The 17154-nt window shown below is 35.0% G+C and overlaps 1 protein-coding gene across 1 annotated transcript in view; it reads right to left on the bottom strand.

The window, feature by feature from the left end:
• Nucleotides 1-17154, bottom strand: part of Smp_167610 — a gene marked incomplete at its 5' end in the record, with an annotated part of 34867 nt that extends 17713 nt beyond the window's left edge. The window contains 7 exons of the mRNA XM_018794296.1: nt 655-965; nt 3195-3575; nt 8703-8804; nt 10044-10235; nt 11433-11522; nt 13603-13707; nt 16906-17154. Coding sequence (XP_018648723.1) covers nt 655-965; nt 3195-3575; nt 8703-8804; nt 10044-10235; nt 11433-11522; nt 13603-13707; nt 16906-17154 — 1430 coding nt within the window. The remainder of the gene's footprint in view (nt 1-654; nt 966-3194; nt 3576-8702; nt 8805-10043; nt 10236-11432; nt 11523-13602; nt 13708-16905) is intronic.

Here is a 17154-nt window from a genome sequence, read left to right as displayed (position 1 = left end):
TACTTATGACTTCAAAGTCACAAACTAGTGAACATTGAATAGGTGGCTTGTAGAGATTGTTAAATTTTCGTAGTCTTATATCACGTGCTGACCCAAGGTAGTGAACTGCTGGAAAACAGAAAGCCCTGGTATGAGACTTGTCAATAGTGTGCACCCAGGTTACCATCGGAAGCGATTACAAAACCAGTAGTCTCACAGAGAGAACTTAACTCCCAGAGAATGCAGATTTTGTAGGTGGTTTTGGTTATGTATCGACATTAGTTAAAGAACCATTCAAAACCATAGGGTAATAAGCAGTCTATTTGTGTCGGTTTTAGGTCGATGACTCAACCATAAATTGAACCTATGATATTCAGGATAAGAACTGATACTGTTCTATGGTGAAAACTATATTCAAACTGAAGTAGTTCCCCATGATAATTAGAAGATGGACATGCAGTAGCGATCAATCTCATGGTCTGTGACAGATCACGTAAATAAGGCAAAAAACAAATCAAGGAGCAAACACGACAATTTTCACTTTACAAACTTTTGTATACATGGAGGCACGATCAATTAGTGGAAGAAAGCGCCTAAATCTATTAAAATACATTTCCAAGAATGAAATATACAAAAAAAACGAACGAAAAACCAAATAAACCATGTTAAATTTACCATCTTGCTATCCACAAATCGAATGTTGCATAAACAACAGTTGTAAGAACAAACATCAAAAGAGTAATTATCAAGTGGAAAAGACTGCCGGTTATTCGACCAAAAACCAAGTAATATTTCCATCCAACCTTTCCATGTCTAAGATTTTCACCTGGAATAGTTTCTTTACTTTTATGATGTTCTGAAATATTCCCATTATCAATTGTTTTGTTATTTCGTTCCGTTTCACCAACAACAAAAATGTCAAGCACGCTTGACTTAATTGTTTGTATAGATTCGTAAGACCCTGTGGTAGTTATTGTTCTGATACTCTACAAAAACATGATCCAAAAACGTGTTAAAATGCATTCAAGATATTGACCACTTTAGAAACCATTATGTATTTTTAAAAAAATATTTATTCATGATGAAATTATCAGTCCCAAAAGTTTACAAATGCACACTAATGAGATGGTCGATTGATTGTAATGATCAAGCATTTAGCTGCTAATGAGGCCAAACCCCTAATACCCACTGAGTGAGTATCGAAAAACAGAATCTTCAAATCTCAAAGAGGGAAATAGAACTGAGATTTATTTAAAACAGACTCAGATATAATGTCATGACTAATATGGGTAACTAATGTAGAACTAAAGTAAAGGCGACCAAACAACCAACGAAACTAAACATTTGGACCCTATAATGAAACTATCCGGTAGTTCTAAATCCAACGAGAATTTTAACGAAAGATTAATAGTTCAGCCCTATCCATTACTCTAAAATGAGTAATGAATATGTAAATGTGAATGTAAATATAATGAAGCAGCCATGAGTCTAACTAGTACAGGTCTTACATTGATCTAGAAACTACACAGAATGAAAAAGGAAGAAATAGCTAATACTTCGGAGGTAGATAGTTAAATTTATAAAATCTTTACTAAGAAGTAAAATGAGATAATGAATATACTACTCTCCATTAAGAATGACAATTTGTTTGCAATAAACGAATTGCATTCTAAGCGCAACAGGGATATTGAAACAACTTTATGCCAGTTATTATTGTCTAGAAGTACTCATGTTTTCCAGCAAAACACATTTGGTGGAATATCATTAAACACACGGCCATTTTTATTGTTTTTTTCAATTAATTTTTCTCATCCCTTTTGAAAATTTTTTTTATCCCATTTTCCAATATTTTTCATTCCGTCTCGTCCAATTAAATGGTTAGTTTTAGATTTGTTATAATTGGTTATTTATTCCCTAAAATTGATATAAAATGTCAGTACTTGTGACAGCGCATTTTCTTCAAGTTGAAACAGGTCATATGACTGATCTTAAATCGGATTTTGTGGTGTTGTACAAAAGTGTAAAAGGGCGTATACTAAGGTTTATTGAAGCCTTAGCCATACGAAAAATCAAACCCCCCTTATGTAATGAAAAACAGTTTGTTCTCACCTTAAACCTACCCTGGTAATATTAGCTTATTATCCAGAGTGATTGTGTTTCAAATTGTTTTCACATCATTTCTTTATTATCCTTGTCTCCTTTTACCCTCCATTTCTAGTCTAGTTGACCTTTTATTTTTATATATAAATGTTCTTAACAAGTATATGTATTGCGCTAATATATCACACAGTTCTGACAATCTTCGTCTTCTTATTACACTATCTTAACTTCTCAATTAGTTAAGTCGACATCACAAATATCTGTATAAAAGTCAGCATAGAGACATTATATCATGTTCAATTCCGAATTCAAACATTGTATTAAGCCAATGCAGTCATACAAATGTTTGATGATAATCTGTGCAAAACAGTAATTTGAATATCCAGATTCCTTAGACTATATCATTGATCAAGATAGTCGCATTGAATAAATAGGATGATGCTCAATAGACTTTTGCACTGAACACAAAAATCAACTGATGGTCATAAACTTCACAGGTGAATTACGTTCATCATATACCCTTTTAAATTAAATCTACCACAAAAGACAAATCGTCACCGATAAGTTACAGAGAAATAAGTTTCATCAAACCTAAATCCTGTGCTATTGACGGTTAATATAACCGATGAAATGACCAAAATGTCCTGAAAAAACTAAAGTTTAAGACAGTATGAGTGGCTCAACGCAAAAAAATATCTAATTTACACAATTAAGACAGGGGGGAATATTTTGAAAAATAAGGCTTACGACAATACTAAAGCTTTCCGATATTCTCTTAGATTAAGAATTATGTTTATAACATATTTGAATTTGTTCCTAGTAAACAAATAACGTCTTACTTCAACGGTAGGCCTAAAAATAACATTAATTTTTCGATATTTCGGCGATTTGTAAACGATGAGAAAATGACACAACTAGTCTAATACATGTAATCCATTTTATGTTATCTCAGTGGTTATGTCTAATAGTTAAATGATAGAAATAAATATTATTACATTGGAACCTGGAAATCAAGTTACTAACTGATAACAAGAAGTCGAAAAATAACCAGTGGATTTGTTATAGATATAAAATTTAACATCTAAATAATTATACGAAAAATAGTGTTTTCTTACTTTCTTCCCATTAGGCAATATCAAAGACCTTTGGACGGATCTTTCACTGACAAATGAATAATCATCTATATAATGTTCACGAACTAAAGGAAACGATGAAAATATCATTCCATCTGTCCCCGAGTCTTCCAACTGTCTTGAGGACTGTAAAGTCGAATAATAACTGCTCCGGGTGTCAGACCTAAAACTCACAAAAGTCTTTGATAACTGCCTACGGAATCCACTAAACATCATGTTGGTTTCCCTTTCATTGGTGTCACCATCCGGGAGTAGGGATTTTCCATAGTCACTTAAATGATCAAAAGAATTATCTAAAAGATCATCCGCTTGTAATTTCATTGTTTGCAGCTCTGAATATGTTCCAAAAAATGTGATTTCTCCCTAGAAAAGACCAGTTTCACATTTATGTTTAACGAGAATCAAAAGCATTGAGAACTAAAAGAAAGTTTCCAAAAATTAGACAACAAGACACGTAATCCATTGTTATATTTATAAGTTACAAGGATTTCTACTGAATCTAAAATATATAGTCCACCTAATGGTTGTAGAAATAAAAACTCGAAGTACATTCTTCGTCCGAAGCACATCTCTATTTTACTGAATATGAATTGTATTACAATTAGAGTAATGTGTAGTCGGAAATGTTATAGTGTTTATACTGCTCCCGACTATTGATAATCGTGAGAAGACGAATATCTTATTGAGCAATTAGTTCACATAATTATTGGTAATTTTTGTATCATACTGGTTTCACATGACCACCATCAAAACATTGGGTTACAAATAATCAAAACAAACTCCTTGTCGGATGCTGTCCCGGTCACAAATGATGTGATACAAAGTAGTGTCTTAGGCCCTTTGCTCTTTTTAGAATATATCAGTGATATTTGCAGTTGCTTTTGTATTGGCAAGCCTCTTTTGCATGCAAGTGATCTTCAAGTAGTGTATTTGCTTTCTCCTCGTGAGCTGAACGGTGTGCGAAATGACATCAGTATAGAGATCAACAAGGTAGCACAGTCGTGCTCAAAATGGCAGCTGCAGCTGAACACGGCTAAATGTGGATGGATACGTTTTAGTGATACATCACTCAACTTAGATCTTACCATAAATGGTAAGACGTTACTCAAGCTACATACAGTAGTGGACTTAAGACTCACGTACTCCTACAATTTGTCCTTCTCAGAACAGGTCTCATAACAGATCTCCACTTTTCAACGTCTTCTGGGTTGAATGATTCGTGATCTCTATAACAACGAATTACGTACTTTAATGTACAGAGTATGTGTCCCACTACTCCTAAGGGATAAATTAAAGCTGGGATCCATTCAGAGACGATTTACACTTCTCATTCTTGGGACTGATTGTACCTTAAATTATGAGTCCGGAATCAATAAACGTGAACTTGATCCTTTATGGAAGTAGAAAGTTAAACGAAATCCAATCTTTTTCTTAAAAAAAATTAACGAACTATCACATCCAATGAAACAATTAAGTATGCAAAAACTACTAGTTATAGCATCCACATGAATTGCTTTACCAGTAAATTTTCCAGACTCTGGAATAATTTATCACAATCTGTTCGTGAAGTAAAATCACTTCCACCATTTGTTCGCTGCATTGATGCTTACTTTTCCTCTGAAAATGATTTAAATGTCCTTACACCTGTAAGTATTTCACATTCCACAAGTGAGATTATAGGAATATTAAATGTTTAATTGTTTTTATTACTGGGTTCACTAAGTAAACCTACCCACTAGCTGATACTTTACACTTACACCATCCCTGGCAACCCTAACTATTTTGAATAACATCTAACACATGCAGTAGATCACCTGACACATGTATTACAGTAAACGTGATTGAACTATCGCAGTTAGTATTGCTTTGGTTGTTCCGTTCTCTCTGTTTCTGTTAGGATATTCACAAGAATATCCCAAAAATTATCTCGAATGTAAAATGGTATGTTTTCAGACTCTTCACATAATTCGCATGTTATTTCCTATTGGCCATTATTTACAGTGTCCTAACTATGACTTTCATGTGTCGTTTCCCTATTGGTCAATTTTGAGTCGTCCTAATTATAACCTTCACGTGTCCTTCCTTTCCATTGGTTACTGTTAATAGTCATCGTAACTGTATAAATATGCCTTGTCTGTAAACCATTTTTGTTCTGCTGCTGACCCCATAAACAATTCTCATTTAACGGCTGTGTTCTGATTTATTGGAGTTGGGGAACAGTATTGGGGTCGAACTAGGATATCTGAATTCGGTCAATCGGTAGAATTGCGTGTAGTCCTATCGCAATACCCACGTTATATTTCGCATTATAACAATTTGGCGACGGAGATTTTGCAAACAAGTTGCTGACTAGCTATGGATCCAGTTAAATTAGAAGAATTGTTCAAGCAACAGCTGAAGCTGATGGAGATGCTTACTCAGACGCAGATCTCTTCCCGAGTCTCATGTACACCAACAATCCCTCAATCAGTCGACGGTATTACCAGTAGTATTTCAGAGTTTCTTTATGATCCTGATGCCAATATTACATTTGATACCTGGTTCAGACGTTATGAAGATCTTTTTAAAGTCGACCTTGCTGACAGAGATGATTCGTGGAAGGTGCGTCTTCTCCTTCGAAAACTTGGTCCATCAGAGCTTGATAAGTATTGCAACTATATTCTACCGCAGAACCCACGAGACCGTTCCTTCGATGCCACTGTTCAAACTCTCAGTCAACTTTTTGGTGACCATCATTCACTTTCTAATACGCGTTATCGCTGTTTAAAACTGGTCATGAACGAGTCCGATGACTTCTTAACCCATGTTGGCATTGTCAACCGTGAGTGCGAACGGTTCAAGCTCAAATCCCTTACCGACGACCAATTCAAATCCCTCGTATTCATATGTAGTCTTCAGTCACCCAAATTCTCCGACATCAGAACTCGATTGCTGAACCGCCTTGAACAAGACCCTACGCTGACACTTAATGCAATCGCCGACGAGTATCAACGCATTGTCAACCTGCAGCGTGACACCACTTTGGTCCAATCTGGGGGCCAGGGTGGTTGCGAAGTTCACGCTGTCCAACGTCAGAACAAATCTCCGAGATCAACAACCTGTGGTCCTACGAAAGCCAATGCTCCTTCTTTCTCTAATCACTCCAGACCGGTTCACAAGAAGCCCCCCTCTCCATGTTGGCACTGTGGAGCCTGGCATTATGTGAAATTTTGTCCATTCAAACAGCAGCTGTGCGATCGCTGTCATAAAGTTGGTCACAAAAGCGGTTTTTGTCAATCCCATCGACCCAATAGCCGTCGAAATGAACAGACGCAGCATCGTTATCCTAAAAAGCCGGTTCCCTCATCAGGAAGTTTAACAGCAGTCTTCCACACCCATGCCGCCACGCGACGCAAATTTCTAACCCTCTCAATCAATGGTCAGCCAGTTCGATTGCAGTTGGACACTGCATCAGATATCACTATTCTGTCGAAAGAAACTTGGCGAACCTTGGGTCAACCTCCCATCAAACCATCTTCGCAGACAGCCGTTAGTGCATGTGGTGGTCATCTCCGCCTTCATGGTGAACTTAATTGCTGTATTTCGTTCAGAGATACAACCTTCAACGGAACGTGCTACATCACCAAATCTCCTCTCAACCTTCTGGGTTTAGATTGGTTCGAAGAACTTGGTCTTGCCAATCTTCCTATCAGCACTATCTGTAATCAAGTACAAACTCCTGCTACTACACAACAGCATGCTACAGACCTCCAAAATCGATTCATCGAACTCCTCCAGCCTGGACGAAAGCTACGAACAATTCATAGTGCAATGACACCCAGGCGAGTAGCCCAGCAGAGTCCTCACATGAAGAATACCCGAATTCCTTACGAAGTTGGCGCAAAAGTGTATGTGCGGGACTATAGACATGGGTATGATAGATGGATAGAGGGTGAAGTCGCAAAGAGACAGGGGAAGGTCATGTATGAGGTCAGAGTAAACAAAGAAATCTGGACCAGGCACCATAATCAACTAAGGCCAAGAGAATCCAAGGAAAAAGTTGAAGTTACGAAATGCGTCCCACTCGATTTACTACTGGATACTTTCCAACTTCCGCCAATACCTACAACGGAGGCAACTCAGTCATCTAATCAAGCAGAACATTCTTCAAGTTCTCGGTCGTTACCTCGAAGGAGGTCGGCACGCAAACGCAGAAAACCAAAGAACTTTCAGGTAAATCCACGATTGCGTCGCTATTAATTTTTTCCAAGGGGAGGTGTTAGGATATTCACAAGAATATCCCAAAAATTATCTCGAATGTAAAATGGTATGTTTTCAGACTCTTCACATAATTCGCATGTTATTTCCTATTGGCCATTATTTACAGTGTCCTAACTATGACTTTCATGTGTCGTTTCCCTATTGGTCAATTTTGAGTCGTCCTAATTATAACCTTCACGTGTCCTTCCTTTCCATTGGTTACTGTTAATAGTCATCGTAACTGCATAAATATGCCTTGTCTGTAAACCATTTTTGTTCTGCTGCTGACCCCATAAACAATTCTTATTTAACGGCTGTGTTCTGATTTATTGGAGTTGGGGAACAGTATTGGGGTCGAACTAGGATATCTGAATTCGGTCAATCGGTAGAATTGCGTGTAGTCCTATCGCAATACCCACGTTATATTTCGCGTTATAACAGTTTCATTTTCTCTAGTCGTAGATGGCTTTAGTCAATTTGTTATGGCGCAGGAAATGACCTTAAGTGTACCGTTCATACATCAACAGGATGTCAACTTAAAAAGGATTAAAAGTTCTCGGTTTATGCCTTTCATTGTTGTAATACGTGTAAAAAATGTACTAACTAAAGAATTTTTGAACTGGAACACTTAAAACAGTCTTATATTATATATCTGTTCTCGACATTTAATGTTACTATCTATATAAAGTTGATCATGCCTGTAAACTGGCATAAATTCTGTTATTATTATTATTATTATTATTACTATTATTATTATTATTATCATTATTTTGATCCCTTCAAATACCATTCCATGAATTAGAAAAAGCATGATTCATCTCAGATACCATTGTGTGAAAGTACTTAAATTCATGTAAGTTAGCAAGTTGTTTTAATAACTAAGCGATACTTTCAAACTAGTTTAGATAATTTCTAATCCTTCAACATTTACATATCTCTAAGAAAACAGATTTACTGTCAACAAATAAAACTAAACCTTTTTCATGCAAAATGTATCTGAAACAATTATTATGCCGAAATTCATAACTAAATGACATTAGTCTGGATAAATACTATTTTGAACGAAATAAGTTACAAAAATATACCTCTTTTAGAATTAGGATTCTGTCCATATAAGGCAGAAGCTGATGTTGATGAGTAACGAATAAACGAAGTCTATCTGATAAAAAACCACATATGCATTTCTGAAACAGGTGGTTTGATACACGAGCATCAACCGCCGCAAGCGGGTCATCTACAAGTAAAACTTACTGACGAGAATATGCTGTCCTCGCCAAAGCTGTGCGAGCCTTCTGACCACCACTTAAACCAGAACCTCGTTCTCCAACATATGTTTTGTCTCCATCGGGAAATCTCAACAAGTCCTAAACACAAATATGCAGAGATATACTCCTATAAGCATGAAATAAATACTAAGAGTATTGTGTGAAAAATAATGTCATTAGAGGAAATGTTGCTTGGTATTAGAAGGTATGTTAAATTCATGTGAATTTTAGCATATAGATCATATTTTCGAAATTATGTATGAAATTTTTGTTTTCATAGCACCTTTTCAGTTTTTTCTATACGTCTCGGACTGCTATGTCGCCGCTTCACAAAATGCTTCTATCACATAAATCAAACATCTGTTCCAAATATAACTACTTCACTGCTGACTTTTGTTATATGTATTAGCTGATTGTACATGTAGCGTATTTCTTCTGTTTTCAGTGATTCGTTTCCCATTATAAACATGAAAGCTCGATACTTTATAAAAAACAAACACAATAAAATAAAATACTGAATCAGCTCAAGTTGTTACGTGTTTCTTATCAAGACGAGAAAACGAAGAGAAAAGACAACTGGAATCGAACAGTAAACAACTAAGATAAGATTTTGCCACACAATATCTGTGTCAACTGAACATTAAGTCTGTAGGTACTCAAGAAATCACCAAAAACAGGGTTATTGATGCCATTTATTCTTCTTGTGTTCCAGGCGTTCAGTTACTTTCATTTGAAAATCACTGTTACTCCTCATCAAATATCTGTATCCATAAACGCAAGTAAATTGGCAAACACAGTTCTGATGAACTTCGTCTTCTCTTTGAATTATCTAATTTTATCAATTGGACTGTTTTAAACATATTCAGTGAAAAAAAGATTTATTTGACTTCATAAATAGTTTCCTCATTATTAACAAAAGGATACTTGTCACCATTACCCATGAAATATCTCTAAATGAGAATTTTCGGATTAAAATGCCCCGTCAATATTTTCTGTGATGAGTTACCAATACGGATATCTTCCACTGAATTATTAGACGAAACTTTCAAGTTTGTTTAATTTGGATTTTTGTTATCGTGAGAAGTGACCAAAATACATTCCATACATCTCCTACATCCTTATTTGGTTTCAATCCAAATATCACTTTTAATTGGTAACTAATATGATTTACAGATCTAACTCTATAATAATTAATTTGCACTCATCTATTATTGTATATACAATGCATCACTTCAGTCTGATTCAGCATGCGAGGAATTCCATCAGTTATTTTTTAGAAAACTAAACTTATGGAAAACGTTATTATTTCAGTATTGTTTGAACTTACGACATCTAAACTTGTTGCCTTCAGTACAAATGCATACCGGTCAGACTCAAAAGGAAGATTACAAAGAATGTTTTGACGTATTGTTCCAGGGAATATCCAAGCGGCTTGTGGAAGATAAGCTACACTAGGTAACCTGTAAATGTTTCCACTAGAGAATGGCAGCTCTCCCAAAATAGTCTGTAAGAGAGAAGACTGAAAGTTAAACAACCAATAGTCGAAGTTAGTTTTTCAATTATGAATTCTTGTTCTAATTAAAAAAAGATAATAAATAAACTTCCCGTAATATATGAGATGCTGAGATGAACTAACTCCTTTTTACACTTTTATAGTCAGCTTTATGTAACAATCTGTAACAAGATGGTGTGAAAATAAAATATTCTTTTGTAGTCGTAAAACACAGTGACATAAACATATATATCAGAATTTCTGCTGTAGGTAACTGTTTTCTATATTTGACTTCATCCAATAGATACAAAAAGTAGATTCGATTATCTGCTGTTAAGCAAGATCGAACTTCTCAATATGATGTTTTATGAACAGATCTAGCATATATATATATATACATATATATATATATATATATATATATATATATATATATATATGGGGGATATAAGAGCTTAGGAGTTTTGTGTTCTCTGAATGAATACTTTAATGTTGTCTGGAGCTGAAAGGTTACAATATTTTGGTCTGTGACTAGCAGTGTTGTCAAGCACATTTGTTTCCCCCCGTTTATGAGTCGTTAGCTTTGATGCACTTGCATCCATGTTGATGTTCAAATTGACACTCAACCAATACACCAATGTCTTGAAATGCCACAGAGTTCTGTCTCAAACTGAGTCAAGATAGTTACCAAATTATTCGACAACCAGATTAAGTATTGATAGCCACAGGTGTCTGTATCTTCCTCCGATGATCTCGAGTAACAAAATGATCATGTTTTGTCTAAGAATTCAATTCCATTAGAATCTGGTAGTTGATTTTATGACAAAAACATGAATAAAACTTCTATATCTCGATAAATCTTCAGCGACATCCAAACAATAGAGCACACAGCAATCAGTTCTGGTAACTAAAGTAGATTCAGTGGTACTTCAATATTTAAATGCCAATCTATCAGGTGGTTTGTTGTGGTCCCTTTGCACACAGTTTTCAACAACTAAGTCATAAATTTCATCCTATCTCATCAATCACAAACGGAAGAACTAGGAAACACCATTGCCATTTCTCAAACAAAACAACTACCAGCATCAACAAGCAACATACTTGTCATAAGAGAATAACAATGAAACAATAATAATGTAATGCATGGATGACATAAAAATGACCTCGTATGCCATCCCACTCATTATATTAATAATCTAAGTCAAAAGAAGTTTAAACACTTACCTTTCCACTACCTACGGAACCAATGATACCAATCAACTCACGACCACAAGCCTTAAAATTAATACTGTTCAATGTAATTTGTTTTAGATTCTTTAAAAGGAAGAAAACAACGTAACGTAAAGTAGGATCAAACGAAGACTATACTCAAGGGCAATTTGGCCCAACCTCTGTATTGAATAACCATAAACTAAAGTCTTGATAAAGTTGTATTATTTACATCCTATGTTGAGAGACTATTGACCTAACAATATAACATTTCAGAATAAACCCAGTTATCCATTAGGCCGGCTAAAATTAGTCGGTTCTACCCAGCATTCTATTAACCGAATCAGTTGATTTCGGAATTTTGAGCGGTTCAAACGAAAATAATCTACTTATATGAGTCTTCATGGGTCCCAGTTGTCGTAGTAAATTACATGAAGACCACTCTAGGATCAATGAACCATAATCACAAGAAATATGTCTCATAGTATATGTTTGACTTACCCTAGAAAGATTTTTTATTATTCCGGTCGATGTACATCAGAAAATGTGATTATTCTACCTACGTTTGTTATAGTAGGTTTCTCCTACTGTTTTATTGAAAATAGCATACTAACTTGATACATAACTGTGTCGGATTCTACAAAGGTTATTTCTACATATTTTTTAGGCAATCAACAAATCAAAATATTCGAATTTAATACGAATTTCCCTTGACTATGAAGTAGATTCAAGATACGTAACAAACTACTTGTGTCGAATCAATGTTCCTGAATCAGGCAGAATGTATATAGCTTGGAGGAAAGCCTTCAGTGTTTTTGACTTCCTGTCTTTCCTAATCCCCATGAATATTTGATCCACACTAATTGATTATTTTGAATTGTTCATTTTGCCTGAACCACGGAGAGCACTGGAAATTCCCAATCAAGTGCAGACTCCTGTATTTAATAGTGAAATACACGATCCAGTGATGGGTTTAGTGACACCAAATAACTTCCAAAACCAATGTTGATAAATATAGCACGAACCTCCAATTTACTGATCGGAAGTTAAATACAATAAATGATTATACAAATACCCAAAGTGTGGGTTATATGAATGGCATTTGGTCAAACATAAAGGCCAATGTAGTCATTATTTGATACAATATCGAACTGGTTACTGAATTCGTGTTCTCTTAATCACATGGTATTTTACCTATCTTTTCATTTGTATTTCGAAAACATTACTAATATATAATAAAATTTATTTACTCCGAATAAGTGACTTACATTAAACCATGAAACTTCAAAAATACAATTTTCTATTCATTGGAGCATCACAAAAGTATGATTATTGTATCATTATTAACTTTCTACTCAATGTTCAACTTATTTGAAACTGTCAATAATAGATGTTTAAAATGAGGATAAAACTAATCCATTACATAGAAATTGTCTTATATCATGCTGTAACAACCTTAAATTTTCATTTCCTCGATAATCTTTTAAATAGAGGATAGTTCATTATTACGCTAACTAAATTTTTACTAATTTACAAAATATCAATTTCGATTTCCCATTCCAAGCAACAAAATTATACAACTGATTAGGGAGATATTGACAAAATCGCAAGCTTTTACGGCTGATATAGACCTCCATAGTTTTAACATCTACGTTTCCTGAATTTGCTTAAAACGTTCAAGTCATCTGTTCAACTTTTGCTCTCCTGAAAGTAAACGATTAAAAGATGTACACGAAAGGTAACCAAATTAATTCACTTGAAAATCTAAGATATCTTGGTCTTATTTCTTGACGACACCAACAATTAACTTCATTAGAAATCAATTCAAGGTTTCTGAAATAATCTTGTCCAAACAATTATACGATGAAATTAACAAAACACTATGATAAATGTGTAATTAGAAGGCAAGAACTAGCTCACACAATTGCACTAAAAAAAGTTTGATAATTAATGTCTTCATCATCTAATCAAAATCATGTCTTTAAATCATACTTTTAAACAGAAGAACATCTCCTTGAAGAATGATCATTAAATCAAATGCACAAAATCACCGGGGAGGAATTAAAATTTTTGTTGATACATTTTGCAGATGAACTACAAAAAAATAACAGAAAACTTATCTTTGCAGGTAAGAAAAGGCTGACAGACGGTTTAAATAATTTTGAGTTTCCAGAATCACACTTACATCTTGCCATTTTGAACAGACATTTGTCAGCTCTACAACTTGTTCATTTGAACTATTGACTTCAGGGTAATGATCATTTCCTACTTCAGGCAACAAAAGGAATCTCTTCAAAAATAGAAATAATTAGAATAACAATAGTAAAGTGTTGAAAAAATTGTGTATTCTATTAAGATTATTCACTTGAGTTACATTATAAAATGTAATATATGTTTGCAATGATTTACCTATCACTCATTAACCAACTATTTGTTTTACTGTACTATCATATAATTCAATGATGTTACGTCTGAAAATGTCGTAAACATTTAAAAGTAATATGAATTTCCCAACGTTCGTAATAAAATAATATATTTACAAATCATATATATTTCACTTCTTATGATGTCTCATAATGAAATCTAGGAGACTCCAGAAGCCACATACCTAATGCTCCTTACGACAACCAGGGCAACAGGAAACTTAGGTAAATTGAGTGTCAGAACAACGTGCGAGACCAATGTCATTCAAATAGCCTCGGAGATCCGAGGATACTACTTGGCTCTTCTTAGAATAAGCCGGAACCACTGAATACAATCTGGACAGAGAACTAACTTCAGGAAATCGGTTATTGTCTTCTGGTCATAAAAAAGAAATTGGCTCCCAAACACAAGGAGTTTCACTGATGCAATCCAATTATGCACAAAAAGTGATCATAGGTACCATTACAAATGAACACACGAAATTACTTGGGTTTCATAGGACACACCACCAAAAACCAGATTGACCACATGCACATGAACAAAAGATCCAGAAGGCCAAAAGACAGTGCAAGAACAAAGAGAGGAGTTGATATAGCTTCAGGCCACCATCTGGTGTTGGCCAAGCTGAAACTAAATTTTAAGGAGCTTTTGACTGTTACGCAAGTACCACCGCAAGAGTTTTGTACACCCTTCCTCTGAGATATTAACAACTCCAGCCAGTTTGAAATAGATACCGGTAACAAGTTCTAAGTCTTATAAGATCTACTAGAAAAAGTGATCACAATGGAGAGTAACTGGAAATGGATTAAAGAAGCAATAATTTCAATATATGAGATAAAGCTGGACCTCGAAAAGCACCAATATAATGAATGTGATTATGTAGAGAATCTGTAAGAGATTCAAGAAGGGAAAAACGAGAAAGCGGCAGTCAAGAACATCCAAAAAATAGTAGAGGGAGTTATGGCAGAGGCCGAATATAAATAAGCAAACAAGCGGGTGAAAAAAAGAATTAGACCAGACAAGCGGAAATGTGTAGAAGACCCAGCAGAAAGCGTGACAAGAAATGAAGTATGAAACAACTATATGATGCAACAAGTAAGCTTTTAGAGAAATATAATAAACGACAGCGACCAGTCAGGCACAAAGAAACCAAAACCAATCACTGAAGTTCAGAAGCAGCGGAACAAGTTAGTGTAGCACTTTGAAGGGCTTTTGGATAGGTCAACACCCGCGAACTCATTGGACACTAAAGGAGTGCACAATGACCTCTTTATTAATGATGTCTTCCAACCATGGAAAAAAATCAACAAGGCTATCAGACAAACAAGAATTAGGAAGGCGGCAGGACTAGACATCTTAATAACTGAGGCACTGAAGTTAGATATAAAAAAAAACTCAAAGATGTTCCACGTTCTCTTGATAAAAATCTAGCAGAAAGAAAAAGTGCAATTATAATGGAAAGCGGTATACCTCATCAAGATATCAAATAAAGGAAATCTCAGTACGTATGAGAACTACAGATGGGTCGTACCAGTGCCAGTGTAACGTAACTTTTTCAACTGAGTGTTTTGGAAAGGAATGGGAGATTCAGTAAACACCCAACTTTGAAATCAACAAGTTGAATGACGTTACTACCAGCCACGTACAGTCTAAATCGTGACACCGCAGAGCATTGCTAAGCTATCGACTGAATGAAATTTATCGCTATAGATCAAGTTCCTTTATTATAGCAAAGCATGTGATAGTGCGAATTGGAAAAACCTTTGGATTCTTCTTCCACATGATGGAATACCTGAGATATATATTCACCACATGACACTGCCACGAGGCATTCAAATTACAAAACTGTGTATAGGGAGCAGCTCACAGATGCGTTTTAAATGAATGCTGGTATCAGACAAGGCCTCCCATTCTGACCTTTTGTTCGTTTACTAGCTGTTGACTGTAATATGAAGGTGTCCACATTTTGGGAAAAGCAAGGGATACAATGGATAACTTGGATAGAGCAGTATAATTTATACTTTGCAGATGAATTAGCACTTCTGTCCTATACGCGGTAAAGTGTCCAGGCTAAAAAAGACAGTGTAGCAGTGGTTTCCTAAAAAGTATTACCCAACGTTCACAAACAAAAATTTAAGATCCTGAAGTACAACAGAGTGATCACACATAATGGTCGAGATCTAAAAAGGACAGAAGAATTCATGTACCAATGCAGTATCATTCATTAAACGTGAGGAATCCATTTTGTATGTAAAGGCGAGAAACTGAGAAGCAAGAACGCCCTTCGCACAGTCGAAGAATATCTGGAACACAAAGAACTGCTGAGAACCGGAGGCAGACATCAAGATCACGAATAGCACTTTTAGACAAACGAAAAAGGAGAACCCAGGACAGAATTGGTTGGAGATCTCTGATCGGTAGCCTATGGCCCGAGACGGTTAAAAGGCCTAAATGTAAATATATGGCTTTTTGGTTATAATACAAAGCGTTTCTCATTGTGACATGTTTAAAGTTTCTTTAAAAATTAAGAATCCATTACTAAAATGAGAGCCTTTTCGTAATTTTAATAATCAAACAATTCTAAATGATGGCTCTATGTAAGTAAAATATTTGGTGGTAATCTCGCGAAATACGTTAAAGGCTTGAACATAAAGTAAACAGAGCTCAGACTTTTTAATCCATTCAGCTTCATCTCACCATGTAATGTTATGAGATGGAATCACTAAATTATAACGAAAGCAAACTGTTTAGATAACACTATTTATATTACAGTTTGTCTGGAGTTTTTGACTTTATACCTGAAGACCACTAATAAACGCTCTGCGTTACCACTGTTCATTCGATAGTGCATACATTTTGGCTTCTAATTATATATCAGCACTGAAACGAAACGTATCTTTCAAACATTAAAACCGTTAGCAGTACAGTCATTATGGTTACATTTCAGATAAATTCAGTGATATGACCTAAAGTGACTGCAATCATTTGTAAATTCTACTTAGAAATATATAAATAAAGTGATATATGAACAACTTTTTGATTATATGGCATAAATAAAACTTACAGATATACGCTTATCAACAATATGCGCTATATTTATTTGTTCGATTGCTTGTGGCATGGATAATATCACTGACATAAAAAGCGATGTGATGAAATTCATCAAATTAAATAGCTGATAACTTTTGAGAGCTTCTGGATCACCTGCTCCTTTATGTAAGAGTAAAATCCCCACTACTAGAACCATCACTGTAAACTTTATTTGATAAATTATCTGGCTCAACCGAAATGCTTGAAAACACCGACCTCTCAT

This window comes from Schistosoma mansoni, chromosome 1 (genome assembly GCF_000237925.1).
Source record: "Schistosoma mansoni strain Puerto Rico chromosome 1, complete genome".
Lineage (NCBI taxonomy): Eukaryota > Metazoa > Platyhelminthes > Trematoda > Strigeidida > Schistosomatidae > Schistosoma > Schistosoma mansoni.
Note: the sequence above shows the minus strand (reverse complement) of the source record. Positions and strands in the feature narration are given on the sequence as shown.